The sequence below is a fragment of the Alnus glutinosa genome, chromosome 14 (genome assembly GCF_958979055.1).
Source record: "Alnus glutinosa chromosome 14, dhAlnGlut1.1, whole genome shotgun sequence".
Classification (NCBI taxonomy): Eukaryota; Viridiplantae; Streptophyta; class Magnoliopsida; order Fagales; family Betulaceae; genus Alnus; species Alnus glutinosa.
The window spans coordinates 5178368-5192219 of NC_084899.1; the positions used below are offsets into that span (position 1 = coordinate 5178368).

The following is a 13852-nucleotide window of genomic DNA, read 5'->3' on the forward strand; positions in this document are numbered from 1 at the left end:
AATGAAAGAGAAATCGAACGGTCGAAATATACACTGGAGGTGATCACAGAGGCCAAACCTCTTCGCCCTAAAGAACTCGAAGGGGCAAAATTTGGCGCCAATTTTTCACAATCTAAAATCTTAGTAAATACCGCTTCACCTGAGCAGCACACACAAACACACTCTCTCTCTCATTCTGAAAATGCAGCGCCAAAAATCTATACTCTCCTTTTTTCAAAAACCCTCGCAGGAAAACAACGGCTCCGGTGCTGGAAATGTGCTCGGCAGCCGGCGAGTTCCGCAGTCTACGGAAAAGAAAGAGAAGCGTAAAGACGCCGCTTCCAATCAAGCTACGAGTGATAATATGATGGACTCGTCTCTTGAAATCAGAGGAACCGACACACCGCCAGAGAAGGTGCCACGTCAGGTTTTCCCGGCGACGTTCCCGGCAAATGAAAAGAACGGAGGTTCTTCACTGTTCTCGAGTATTATGCATAAGTTTGTGAAGATTAATGATAGAGAAAAGTCTACTGAGAGGTGCTTACTTATTATTTATTTATTTTTCATTTAGGTTTTTATTTGGATGAATTGAATTTGGAAATTTCCACCTCTTTTTTATATTTGAAGTATTACCTACTGCTTGGCTGCTGCGAGAAATGAAAGTGAACTGAAAATGTGATGGTTTACATTCCAAGCTTTCAGAAGACGAAAAATTCAGAATCACTCGGGGAGTTAATTATTTCAATTTTCCCCATATGCAATAAGATGGTTAGATGGCTATGAGTAGAAGTTTATGTTAAAAGTGACTCAATGATAATTTTGGCGCAGCTTTAAACTTTTCAAAGAAAGCCTTTTGAAATTTCCTTAAAAATACATAGATACATGTATTATTCAACTTTATTTGCAGGAAATCGATAACTACTTCAGAAGTTACGGCTTATTGCTGGTTACTGATAGCTGTACTTCTATGTTTTTGTCATATACGTAAATTATGTCATGGATTGCATGTGTCACAGCTAGTTTAAACTGTAGAAGTTTGTGTTTTGGCTGCTTGAAAACTTATGTATATTTCATTCGCTATATATGAAGAACATTTACCGTAGAGTGTATTTACAATTCAAGCACAATAATCCGCATTTGATATTCAAATACAAGATACCAGATCTGACTAAATGGCTAAGATTCTTTCAATACGAAAACTATTCAACACCATGATTTACGGTGCTGCAATCAATCTTATCTTTGCTTCTGAAAATCTTGACTTTGTTGTACATGGCTAACATAAGCAACTATCTGAAGTTATAACTACTGTTACTTTGGCTTTGTGTGCTTGCATTGCATCTTCTTAATCCTTGTGTAAACTTTTGCAGGAACCAGGCTCATGGTGGTTCTGCTAATGTTTGTACTATATCTGGTAAATATAGTGAGCCGGATGGATTGCCTAAACAAGACGTGGCTGCCCAACATTGCAGAAAGGGTGATATTGTCAATTCTAATGGGATAATTGATCAAGGATATGACATGCATATTGAGATTGATGATGACATTCATGGGCCAGAAACACCCGGTATGCGACCTGTTGTTCCTCGTTTGAAGCGATTGCAAGAAGATAGTCCAAAGTCTGGGGTCAAGAATGACAGTTCCTTATTCGATTCAAGCAAAAGGTTGAAACTACTTCAGGATACAACAGCCTTGAACAAGAATCACTTAACATTATCTGATACAGTGAGCAAGTTTGAGTGGCTTGACCCTGCTCGAATCAAGGATGCTAATGGGCGAAGGCCTAGTGATCCTCTTTACGACAAGAAGACGCTGTATATACCGCCAGACACATTGAAGAAAATGTCAGCATCTCAGAAGCAATATTGGAGTGTCAAATGTCTATACATGGATGTTGTGCTTTTCTTTAAAGTGGTTAGTTAATGTTCCGCCAAATCTTGATACTTTTCATTGACACCATTAATTCCTAGCTATCGTTTTGCGTTAGAGCATGATAGGTCCTAGAGTCATTTTTTATTTAATTTCCCAATGGCAACTGGTTTTTTAATTAATGACTACTAAGAAGGTGCTTGCCCTCTTCTTTTGGAGCTTTGGTGGAAAGATTGAATGCTAGAACATAATGGATGCAGCTTGAGCAACGCAATCCATTCTGATCAACAAAGAAAAGAAAAAGTAGCTTTTTTCTTTTAATTTTTTATTGGAGGCTGAAGCCATTAGGTTGGCTTGTTATCCTTTGATTTTTCCTACATGAAGGTGCCTGCTAGATTAGCTAGTAAAGTCTCTTCACATGAGTTATGGGTTTAAATCCTTCCTTTACCAGGGACAAGAGTTTAAGGAATTGGGAGGGCTGCTTTCTCTTATGTAAGACATAGGCTCAAGTGGCATTCAATGGACTGAGAAGAGAAAGAAACAATACAATCTTATTTTGGATCATTTGAAAACTATCTATATTTTATTTTTCTGCATGTGAGAATTACACATAAAAAATGATTTAGTACATTGAATTGTATGCTGCAGTACTTTTTTGAATTCAGAATTCTTGGTCTTGGAATTATATTACTTAATTTCACAACTTATGAATGAATGCAGGGAAAGTTTTATGAGCTTTATGAACTCGATGCCGAAATTGGCCATAAGGAGCTTGATTGGAAAATGACATTAAGCGGTGTGGGGAAATGTCGGCAGGTGACTTCATGTTTAAAGAAGTTTGCTTCTTGTTTCAAATAAAGATGAGCTCACTTGAGCTATTAGTTCATCTGTTGAAGAGAGTAATTTTGTATGCAATAACATCTCTCTCTGGTCAGGTTGGTATATCTGAAAGTGGGATCGATGATGCTGTTCAAAAGCTTGTTGCTCGTGGGTAAGAGAATGACTGGACTTATATTAGCCTAACCGTATTTCTCCATTCTTCATTGCATTACGCCTTTGAAGGAATAATAAGGAAATTTTATTTTCCTGTACATTTGTTTGACTGCTTTTTGTAGTTTAAAATCCTTTCTAGTAGATTGCAGACCACGTTGAATTTTTTTTTTTTTTTTTTTTTAAAAAGCCTTGGGAGTGCAAAGATCAGCATATTTGCTGAAACGACAATCTTTCACTGGACCTTATCAGTTTCCTACATCTGTTACATCTGCTAATTTTACCATGGAGAGAGAGAGAGAATTTATGACCAACACTTGTTCAATCTAGCTAACTGTTGGTAGTTAGGATGAGATTTAGTTGAATTAAGTACTCATTTAAATGGCTGCTTTGCTAATTTTGATAGGTTGTAGTTCACTTGTATTTTGCTTTGTTCTTTGTGAAGATATAAAGTTGGACGAATAGAGCAGTTGGAAACATCTGTTCAAGCAAAAGCCAGAGGTGCAGATTCTGTAAGTTCTCGATCCTGCATGATGGGCACTTCAAATGAATTCTTTCAGTTTTATTTTCTGGGGCTGTACTTTACATGTGAAATCCATCTTGTGTTTGCCACTTATTATAAGTGTACTTACTGTTGGGATCTCTAGTCTTAACATTGATTGTTATCTAATTCCCATTCTAGTGCCAAAAGGCAGGTAACTAAATAATTCAAAGCGAACAATAAAAGCTGTTGCCCACACCTAAAGATTAAACTATTTAGTTGGACCTAGCCCCAGGCTGATCCAATAAGAGCGATGTTTACACATTAAGTAGAAGGAACATATTGAAGGAAAAGTAGAAAAATGTCAAAATAATAATTTAAATCAATGCTACAATCTAGAAAATTAATCTCTATGGGGGTTATAATTAGGGGTATCAGTTAATTGGACCTTCAATTTTCCCAATATTGAAATTTGTGTTGCGCAACTTACGGAAATGAGGGTGAAGAATTGGCAATGAAATATATGGAAATAAGTGTTTGCTGCTACAAAATAAGGGTATAGTTGGCGACCAGAATTGGATGGCCTTTTATTCCTTCCCATTGATGCGGAGAGAAATTGGTCGGAAAGAGATTTTGAGGAGAGTGAAATATTAGAGGTGGTGAGTGACTTGAATGGTGATAAGGCCCTAGGACCTAACAGATTCTCTATGGCTTTTTTCCATAAGTGTTGGGAGGTATTGGAAGTTTTCAAGGAGTTTCATAGTAGAGGGAAGTTTGAGAAGAGCATTAATGCTACTTTTGTGTCCTTTATCCCTAGGAAAGCCAGTGCAGTGGATATTAAGAATTTTTGTTTCATTAGTTTAGTGGGTGGTGTTTGTAAATTATTTCTAAGGTCCTAGTGAACACGCTGAAATCAGTATTGGGAAAGATTATTTCAAGTTTATAGAATGTGTTTATCAAATGTAGACATTCAGGATTTTGTCATGGTAGCTAATGAATGTTTGGACAGTCGGATTAGATTTGGGGAACCTGGAGTGTTGTGTAATTGGATTTGGAGAATACTTATGATCATGTTAGTTGGGAGTTTTTGTTATATTTGTTGAAGAGATATGGCTCTGGAGAGAGATGGCGAGATTGGATAGTGTATTGCATCTCTACAGTGCGGTTTTCCATTCTCATTAATGATTCCCCTTTTGGTTTTTTTTTTGGCAATTCTCGTGGATTAAGACATGGGGATTCGTTGTCTTTGTTACTGTTGTGGTTGCTATGGAAGCACTGAGTAGGATGATGTTTATTACAGTGGATAGGAGACTTATCAAGATTTTCGGTGGGATAGAAGAATAATGAAAAGATTATAGTGTTGCATTTATTGTTTGCAGATGTACTTTTATCTTTTGTGAGGCTAATTGTAAACAACTCTGTCATCTGCGGTGTCTTATTAGGATTTTCGGTGGGATCGAGGAATAATGAAAAGATTATAGTGTTGCATTTATTGTTTGCAGATGTACTTTATCTTTTGTGAGGCTAATTGTGAACCATTCTATCATCTGTGGTGTCTTTTCGTATGTTTTGAAGCGGTTTCAAGGTTGAGGATTAATTTGACTACATCAAAGATAGTTTTTGTGCGATGTGGGTGAAGTAGAGGGCTTGACTTGTATTCTTGGGAGTAGAGTGGCATCTTTGCCGATGAAGTACTTTGGTCTTTCTTTGGAAGCTTCTTACAAGGCTACTACTATTTGGAATGGCATTATCCAGAAAATGGAGCATCGTTTGGCGGGTTGGAAGAGGCTTTATCTGTCTAAGTGAGGCATGATGAATTTTCTAACAAGCACTATTTCTAATTTGCCGATGTATTGTTTGTCTCTTCCCTATTACTGTAGGCGTGGCTAATAGGCTTGAAAAAATTTAGAGGGATTTTTTCTGGGGTGGACTTGGCGATGAGTTTAAGTTCGATTTAGTGAATTGATCAAAAATTTATACTCCAATAAAATCAAGAGGATTGAGGGTAAAAAATCTAATTTAGTTTAACCGAATTCTTCTGGGAAAGTAGTTATGACAGTATGCTACAGAGAGTGAGACTTTGTAGAGATCGTTGGTGGAAATGAAGTATGATAGTTTGAGGAGAGGTTGGTGTCTGAAGGAGGTTGTGGGGCCCTTTGGAGGAATGTAGACATATATAAGGAGGTTGTGAGGCCCTTTGAACTTTCTTTGGATTTGTTAGATATGAGGTGGGAGAATGGTCTATGGTGATGTTTTGGCATGATTTATGGTGTGAAGAACAGCCCTTAAAGATTTCTTATTCGGACTTAATTTAGTATTGCTTGGTGTAAGGATGCGTGGGTAGCATATCACATTCCGTTTCAAAATGGAAACCTCCAATGAAATATATTCTTTACTAGATCAGTGCATGATTGGGAGGTGGAAATGATCTCATCTTTCTTTGAGCTGTTGTATTCTCACGAATAAGGCAAGAAAGTGAGGATATAATTTATTGGATCCCTTTCAAAAAGAGAAAGTTTGAAGTGAAGTCCTAATATCATGTGTTATCCATTCTTATAAGTTCCCATTTTCCTTGGAAGAGGATGTAGAGGGTTAAAGCTTCTTTGAGAGTGGTATTCTTTGTGTGGACGGCGGCCTTAGGGAAAATTTTGACGTTGGATAATTTGAGAAGGGTTATATGTGCAAGAAGAATGGAGAATCTATTGATCACTTTCTTCATTGTGAAATAGCAAGAGAATTATGGAGTTTGCCTTTTCATTTGTTTGGTGTTGTTTGGGTTATGCCTAGAAAGCTGAGAGAGTTGTTGGTGAGTTGGAGATGATAGATGGGGAATTTTAAATGTTTTGGAAGTTTGGAGGTTGGTTCCTTTGTGTTTAATGTGGTGTATTTGTGGAGAGCATAATGCAATGAGTTTTGAAGATCGAGAGGCTTTGGTGTTAGAGCTGAAAAATATTCTGTGCAAATCCCTTTATACATGGATAGTAACGTTCAATAGTCTGCCATTTTCTAATTTTACTGGGTTTTTTAGAGTTTTGTTCTTTCTTTTTTTTTTTTTTTTTTAGGGGGTTCTTTTGTATATTTCCTGTGCACTAGGGTTGCGCCCCTCTACGTTTTTAATGAAATTGAATTACTAATAGGAAAAAAAAGAAAAGAAAGAAAGCATATGCTTTTCTTTTTTCTTTTTTTTTTTTGCTAAAAGTAATTTCTAGGAAAATTTCAATCACTAAGTGAAGTGATGTGGTGTGAAGCCTATAGGAAAATGACAAGAAAAATCTCACTTCAAATTATCATTTGTTTTTTAAATTGGTTTTTGGTCCTAGAAAGTGATATTGGCCTTTTCTGCTGTTGTTTTCTGTCTTTGACATGGTCGCTCAGAAGTTCAAGAAAAGCAAATAAATAGATAAAAGGTTTCAGTTTGCATGATTTAGTTGAGATTTTGAACATCTATCCTGATTGATCTCTTTCTTTGTTTTCGGTCGTCACTCATTGCTATTGATACATATTTGGTCTGTCTTCCTTCTTATCAAATGATTATAACATTCTCAGGGATAGCTTTAGTGAAAGTACTAGCACTATTTAGTATTTACTTTGTCATTTGAATGTGATGAGCTTTTTCTTGGGGTTTCCCTTTCTATGCTTGGTTAGAATTTGAATTTTCTGTATAAACTAGTTTATACTCTAAAACTTTCATTTGTCAGTACTATTCTGTTCCTTCGTGTTCTTTTGCGCTTTTTATATCTGGGTGTTTATAATACTATATCATTGCTGGAATTGATTTTATGTTGCTTGTTTGACTTCAACACTTGGATTTCAGGTAATTCAAAGAAAATTGGTTCAGGTAGTCACACCATCAACCACAAACGATGGTAATATTGGGCCTGATGCTGTTCATCTTCTTGCAATAAAAGAGGTCTGCGTTGTTACTGGTTAGCTATGATCTGATATATAGAAACAGTAAGGTTGTGTACTGAATTTTAATTTTGCTGGCCACATGACAGAATTACCTTGATACATATCTTTGAATACATATTCCTGAATTTTTTTTCGTTGATGCCAGCTTGAGATATGTTTCTGTTATTCATATCCATGCCTCTGACAAATGCATGATTCAAAGCTTCTGGTGTGTAATATGAAAGCCCTGAATTATTAGTGTTAGAAGAAAGCACCCAAGTCTTCTCCTAATTTCTTGCAAGTTGCTTTTCTTTTTTCATCTTTGTGGGCACCTTGAATTGGACAAAGAGAATTAAATATTTGTTTTTTAACCTCTACTTATAAAGCATGCTCCTGCATCTTTTACTAGTAAAGCTTGCCTGCTTGACCTATGTGTCTATCTCATGGCTACTATCTGCAAGAAAATATGTACCAAAATTTTAACAGTACATTTTGTTGAATTTTGTCTTTAGGGGAATTGTGACCCGGATAATGGTTCAGTTGTGTATGGCTTTGCTTTTGTTGACTGTGCTGCTTTAAGAATTTGGGTTGGTTCCATCAGTGACGATGCATCCTGTGCTGCTCTGGGGGCTTTACTGGTGCAAGTATGGTTACCTATAGTTTCCATTTTGTAAATATGTTTCCATGGGTAGTATATCAAATTTGAAAATTAAATTTTAGTTCTGTTGTTGGGATTTGATTCTAGGTGTCGCCGAAAGAAGTTATATATGAGAATAGAGGTGAACATTCTTCCCCTGTCCCAATCTATGTGGTTTGAGCAGAGTTCCATTTCTGAAGTTTTCATGAAAATAACTTCATACTTGACACTTACATATTCAACTCCTGCAGGGCTGTCAAAAGAGGCTCATAAAGCACTCAGAAAGTTTTCATTAACAGGTCAGAATACTGTTAACTTTTCTGAATGGCAGATTACAAACAAACAGAATATCATTAAGCATTCCATGTAAATGCACAAAACCTACAGACACTTTATGAATCTTGTGTTGTTTCCATGTTATGTCTATAATCGCATCAATTTAGGGATGTTTGTTTCTGTGTAAAATGTTTTTAGCTGAAATCATTTTCAGGGAAAATTGGTTATTTTCCGATGTTTGGCTGCAAACCTGAAAATGGTATAAAAAACATTTTCAAATATTTTGTTGGAACCTGAAAATGCCCTAAAAACACCACCACCGTCAGCCCACTCACCCAAAATCAGCATACTCCGTAGCAAAATCACCACACAAACACCGAATTCAAAAACTCACACCGATCAAAACCTCGATCAAAGATCAACACCTCAAAATACAACCAATCCGCCATCCAAAAATCACAAGAAACACCAAAATGCTTGCTGTCAAGATTCCAACATATAAGAAACAATGAAGGAAAAAACCCACTCAATTTCTTCCTTCTCAACTAGCTCCTCCATTAAAAATATTAATAAAGGACAAGAAAATTTTGTAAAGAAGCGGCGGAAGGCTAGAGATAGTGTGATGGCGATGCTTTCTGGTGGTTGATGGTAGTGGCGTTATGAGGCCAGCAACTATTGCTGGGCAAAGGCAATGGTGGTCTCCAATAGCAGTTGCCGACAATAGTGATTTCCGAGAGAGAGAGAGAGAGAGAGAGAGAGAGAGAGAGAGAGAGAGAGAGAGAGAGAGAGAGGGGGGGGGGGGCGTGTGGTGAGGGAGAGTGAGCGGAAAATGTTTTATGAAAATTTTGGGCATAAAACATTTTACGCCCCATTAGCCTTGTTTTCCTTGGTCAACCAAAAATGTTTTAATTTGACCAAAATTTTCAGCCGCCCCAAAAACTCAAAAGTGGGGAAAACATAGATTTCAAACAGGGTTTTCTTTGGGCCAGTTTGGGTTTGGGAATTTTATACTCACAAAGCCTAATTTATATTTTTTGGTATATTCATGCATGTTTATATGGTAAGAGATGATTGGCACATTATAATCAGTTTAGAATCCCATGATAAGTAGGATTGAATTATCAAATCTATCTTGCAGGTCCTGCAATGCTGCAATTAAGTCCAGTTCAGTCACTTATAGATTTCCAGAATGCTTCTGAAGTTAGAAATTTGGTGCGGTTGAAGGGTTACTTTAAAGGATCTTCTAATTCGTGGAATCATGTACTTGATAGTGTGATCCACCATGATATTGCCTTATGTTCTCTTGGCGGACTTATTGGTCATCTATCAAGGTTGATGGTAAGCTTGCTTGTATGCCTTTTCTTAGAAGGTAAGAATAAGAAAAATGTACTGCCTATATGTGTTGTTTACTGTAATTGACATGTTCTGATTACAGTTAGACGATGTTTTACGGAATGGAGATATATTACCGTATCAAGTTTATCAGGGTTGCCTCAAAATGGATGGACAGACACTGGTTAATCTTGAGATATTCAGTAATAATGCTGATGGTGGTCAATCAGGCAAGTTCCTCCATCTCCCTAGCTTCAAGCAAAATACTGGGGCATATTGTGTCCTACGTTTTCTTTGATTCTTAGTCATGTAATCCCTAATAGTTTAGCTTCTTGAGTTTCAGGTACATTGTACAAATATCTTGATCACTGTGTGACATCATCTGGTAAGCGGCTTTTAAGGAATTGGATCTGCCATCCACTAAAAGATATTGAAGGCATAAATAATAGGCTTAATGTGGTTGAAGATCTAATGGCACATTCAGAAATTATGTTGCTTTTTGCTCAATATCTTCGCAAGCTTCCAGACTTAGAAAGGTTGCTTGGACGGATTAAAGCTAGCGTTCAGTCATCAGCTTCTTTGTTACTGCCCGTGGTTGGGAAAAAAGTATTGAAACAGCGAGTAAGTATTCTCAGCCCTTTTCTATAAATGATAAGGACATTCTCTGTTTGATTACCATTATCTAGTCTGAGTCTCTTTAGTTATTTAGAAGAAAATATATAATGTTTTTAGTCTGGTACAGGTTAAAGTGTTTGGCTCTCTTGTGAAAGGCCTGCGTATTGGATTGGATTTCTTAATGCTATTACAGAATGAAGGGCGTATAATCTCATCTTTATCAAAGGTTTTTAGACTTCCACGGCTTAGTGGTAATGATGGGCTGGATCAATTCCTTACCCAATTTGAAGCAGCTCTAGATAGTGACTTCCCAAACTACCAGGTCTTGTTTCTTTCAGCTTATACATTTCTTTGTTCAGACCACCTTTCTCTGTCTTGTGAATTGGCTTGTTTTAACAGGCTATGAATTTCTGTGCTCAGTAGTTACTGAAGTATTATCATTGGCACTTGTGCATGTTCTCTGAATTTCTTATGTTTGACTGATGATTTTAGTTTCTAGTGTTGTGGCTAACACTCAACTAACATTTTGTTTGGTGCCAGAATCACGATGTGACAGATTCAGATGCTGAAACTCTCTCTATTCTGATCGAGTTATTTATTGAAAAAGCTACTGAATGGTTTGAAGTCACATATGCCATCAGTTGTATCGATGTACTAAGATCTTTTGCAGTCACTGCTAATTGTTCATGTGGGGCTATGTCCAGACCTGTTATTTTGCCTCAATCTGAAAATTTAACTGGGGGCCAAGAGATCAGAGGACCCATACTTCAAGTTAAAGGGCTTTGGCATCCATTTGCCTTTGGAGAGAATGGAGGAATACCTGTCCCAAATGACATGATCCTTGGTGAGAATAAAGATGGCCATCATGCCCGAACTTTGCTACTGACTGGACCGAATATGGGCGGGAAGTCAACCCTCCTGCGTGCAACATGTCTAGCTGTCATACTGGCCCAGGTTCTTTTTTCTCCTTCTGGATGACTTGTTTTGTTTAAGACAGAATCTTGGTCCTAGTTAATGAAATAATTTCTTTCGTACATTTTAATCTGTGTTCTGTTTTGTGCTCAACTCATCTACATTTTTTAATCTGTAATAACTTGTAGCTGGGCTGTTATGTCCCCTGCGAGATGTGTGTTTTCTCACTGGTGGACATTATCTTCACCCGGCTTGGTGCTACTGACAGAATCATGACTGGGGAGAGTAAGTAACAGTTAATTGTTTTCATTTACTGATTGCTCCACTCTTGGTGATCAGAAGTTGTTTTTGTGTGCAAGAAATTGTACATATTGGACCATTCGACTGTTAAATAATAGAGGAAAAAGAAATAAATGGAAAACATAAAGAACAAAACAAAGTTAATTCTGGATCTGTTCGAATTCAGGACAAAGAAAACAAAAGGAAAGAACCGAAGAAAAAGGTACATGCAGCACCTATCCACAATATAGCAATGGTGGCAACAGTTGAATGAAGTACCCTAGGTATAAATGAAAATTTCTAGTATGACTACCAAACATGAATAAAAGGAGAAGATAGCTTCTATATGGTGTACTGTATATGGGATTAAGAGATAAGAAGGCTTCACAGCTGCTTGCTTTATGTGATTGTATAAAATATTTGTGGTTCTACAATAATTCATGCTATTAATCTGAACAATCAATTGCTAGACTTGAATAAAATGACTTGCATGCGAATAATTAGGCTGGCATTTTGAGGGTCTTACTTGATAAACAGATAAAATATCAAGCAAACTGAATGTCTGCATCCTTCCAACTTAAGAGTTTGTATGTGTATGGACTTTATGAATGGTCAATCTTTTGTAGGTACCTTCTTTGTTGAGTGCACAGAAACATCATCCATTCTCCAAAGCGCCACTCAAAATTCTTTGGTTATTCTTGACGAATTGGGTCGAGGAACAAGCACTTTTGATGGATATGCCATTGCATATGCGGTGAGATTGTGCTCTTTAATGTCTAGTTTTTCACCTTTGTTTGTCTTCTCATCTCATCCTCATAGCAGTTAGCATTCAAGCTTCAAACTCATAACTGTTGAAGGCAGACATAAAACATATGGCGATGTTGAAAGTATTGCACTTTTTTCAGTTCAAAAAGAAATAAGAGGAAAAGAAACAATTAATATTATACTATGTTATAATTGAACTTTTTCCTTTGGACATGACAAACAGTTTAATGCTTCAAATCCTTCAATGCATGTTTGCACGTTGGTGATTGGCAAGCATGTATTCTAGACTTCTAAGTGAATTCATCTCTATTATCACACAGTTTTCTTTGAAATGGAACAATGTTACACATACACACCCACCTTTACATTCGCATCATGCATAGGGGATGGTAGCTTTTGACGCAGCACTGATATATAAACTAATAGGACTTGGAGGCCTCTAATAATTTTAAGATAATTATATACTAAGGTTATGTTTGGTACGCAAAATGACTATTCCATTACAAAAAATAAATAGCTTTTATTAAGAATGGCTAAAATAGCCTTGATGTTATAGTATATGATAAGGATCTAACACTTGGAATAGCCGTTATCATTGCCCATGAGAAAATGACTATTCTTCGAGGAATAACTATTCTTCAATTTAAAGAATAGTCATTTCCTCATGGACCATGAGAATGGCTATTTCATTTCACATTCTTCAATTTTCAATAGAAACTATTCATTTTTTTTTAATGGAATAGCTATTTCGCATACCAAACGTATGCTAATATGATATTAACCTTTAAGTTTAGAAGCGCTCTATGTGCCAGTATCTTTTACTTCCACTTGTTGTCCATTTCAATGCAACCAACCTTGAATACTTGTACAGGTATTCCGCCATTTGATTGAAAAGGTTAACTGTCGACTACTCTTTGCTACACACTACCACCCACTTACAAAGGAATTTGCTTCCCATCCACGTGTTACACTGCAACACATGGCCTGCGCTTTCGAGTCAAAATCTGAGCGCCGGTCAAAAGGTGATCAGGAGCTGGTTTTTCTATACCGGCTTGCCTCCGGAGCATGCCCAGAGAGCTATGGATTGCAAGTGGCAATAATGGCTGGAATCCCAGAACAGGTGGTTGAAGCTGCATCAAAGGCTCGCCAAGTTATGAAAAAATCACTTGGCAAAAGTTTTAGGTCAAGTGAACAAAGATCAGAGTTCTCCACTCTCCATGAACAGTGGTTGAACATGCTAATGGCAGCATCTAAAAGTGAAGATTGTAATTTTGACGACACTGATGATTTTGATACGCTTTTTTGCTTGTGGCATGAGCTAAAGAGCTCCTCTATATAGATCGGGTAGCTGAAAAGAGAAGTACGGGATTCGCATATATATTTTGTTTTTAAAATATCAAGTTTTGAAGACATTATTATATATCGTTAAAATGTATTTTGATTTTTGGGTAACGAAAAGGCAGCCAAATATGCTTTGAATATATCAATATGGGTCCTGCCTCTTGTAGTTTCAGCCAATCTATCATTTACATGTGTTTAACTTTCCAGGTTTCAATCCATTTGATCACTAACCGAATTGAATGAAATCAGGAGTTATTAATAGATGGTAGAAATCTTCAATACATTTCCCGTCCATCCCTTTTGCAAACCCGCTGTATGGAGATGTGCAGCGGAATGATTTCTATCATTTTTCAGCTTGAAATATCCATTGCCCTAAATTAGGGGAAAGGCAGCCTAATATTCTTTGCAACTGCATTGATATAGCAAGATGGGTATTGCCCTTATATCACTAACCGAATTGAATGAAATCGGAATTTACTAATTGT

General features: G+C 36.9%; 1 protein-coding gene across 1 annotated transcript; it reads left to right on the top strand.

The window, feature by feature from the left end:
* LOC133858158 (DNA mismatch repair protein MSH7) lies at positions 1 to 13513 on the top strand. Its single transcript, XM_062293618.1, has 17 exons — positions 1 to 516; positions 1350 to 1893; positions 2569 to 2664; positions 2784 to 2839; positions 3284 to 3350; positions 7134 to 7229; positions 7723 to 7854; positions 7956 to 7989; positions 8099 to 8146; positions 9262 to 9461; positions 9559 to 9685; positions 9799 to 10076; positions 10198 to 10392; positions 10611 to 11024; positions 11171 to 11267; positions 11888 to 12015; positions 12898 to 13513. Exons 1-17 carry the CDS (start codon positions 182 to 184, stop codon positions 13363 to 13365), a joined length of 3315 nt encoding a protein of 1104 aa, XP_062149602.1. The 5' UTR covers positions 1 to 181; the 3' UTR covers positions 13366 to 13513.
* The last annotated feature ends 339 nt before the right edge of the window (positions 13514 to 13852 follow it).

Coding starts and splice junctions, on each gene's coding strand:
- LOC133858158 (XM_062293618.1), top strand. CDS start 182: ATGCAGCGCCAAAAATCTATACTCTCCTTTTTTCAAAAACCCTCGCAG. Junction 9,462..9,558: donor GTCATCTATCAAGGTTGATG/GTAAGCTTGCTT, acceptor TTCTGATTACAG/TTAGACGATGTTTTACGGAA. Junction 10,393..10,610: donor GTGACTTCCCAAACTACCAG/GTCTTGTTTCTT, acceptor GTTTGGTGCCAG/AATCACGATGTGACAGATTC.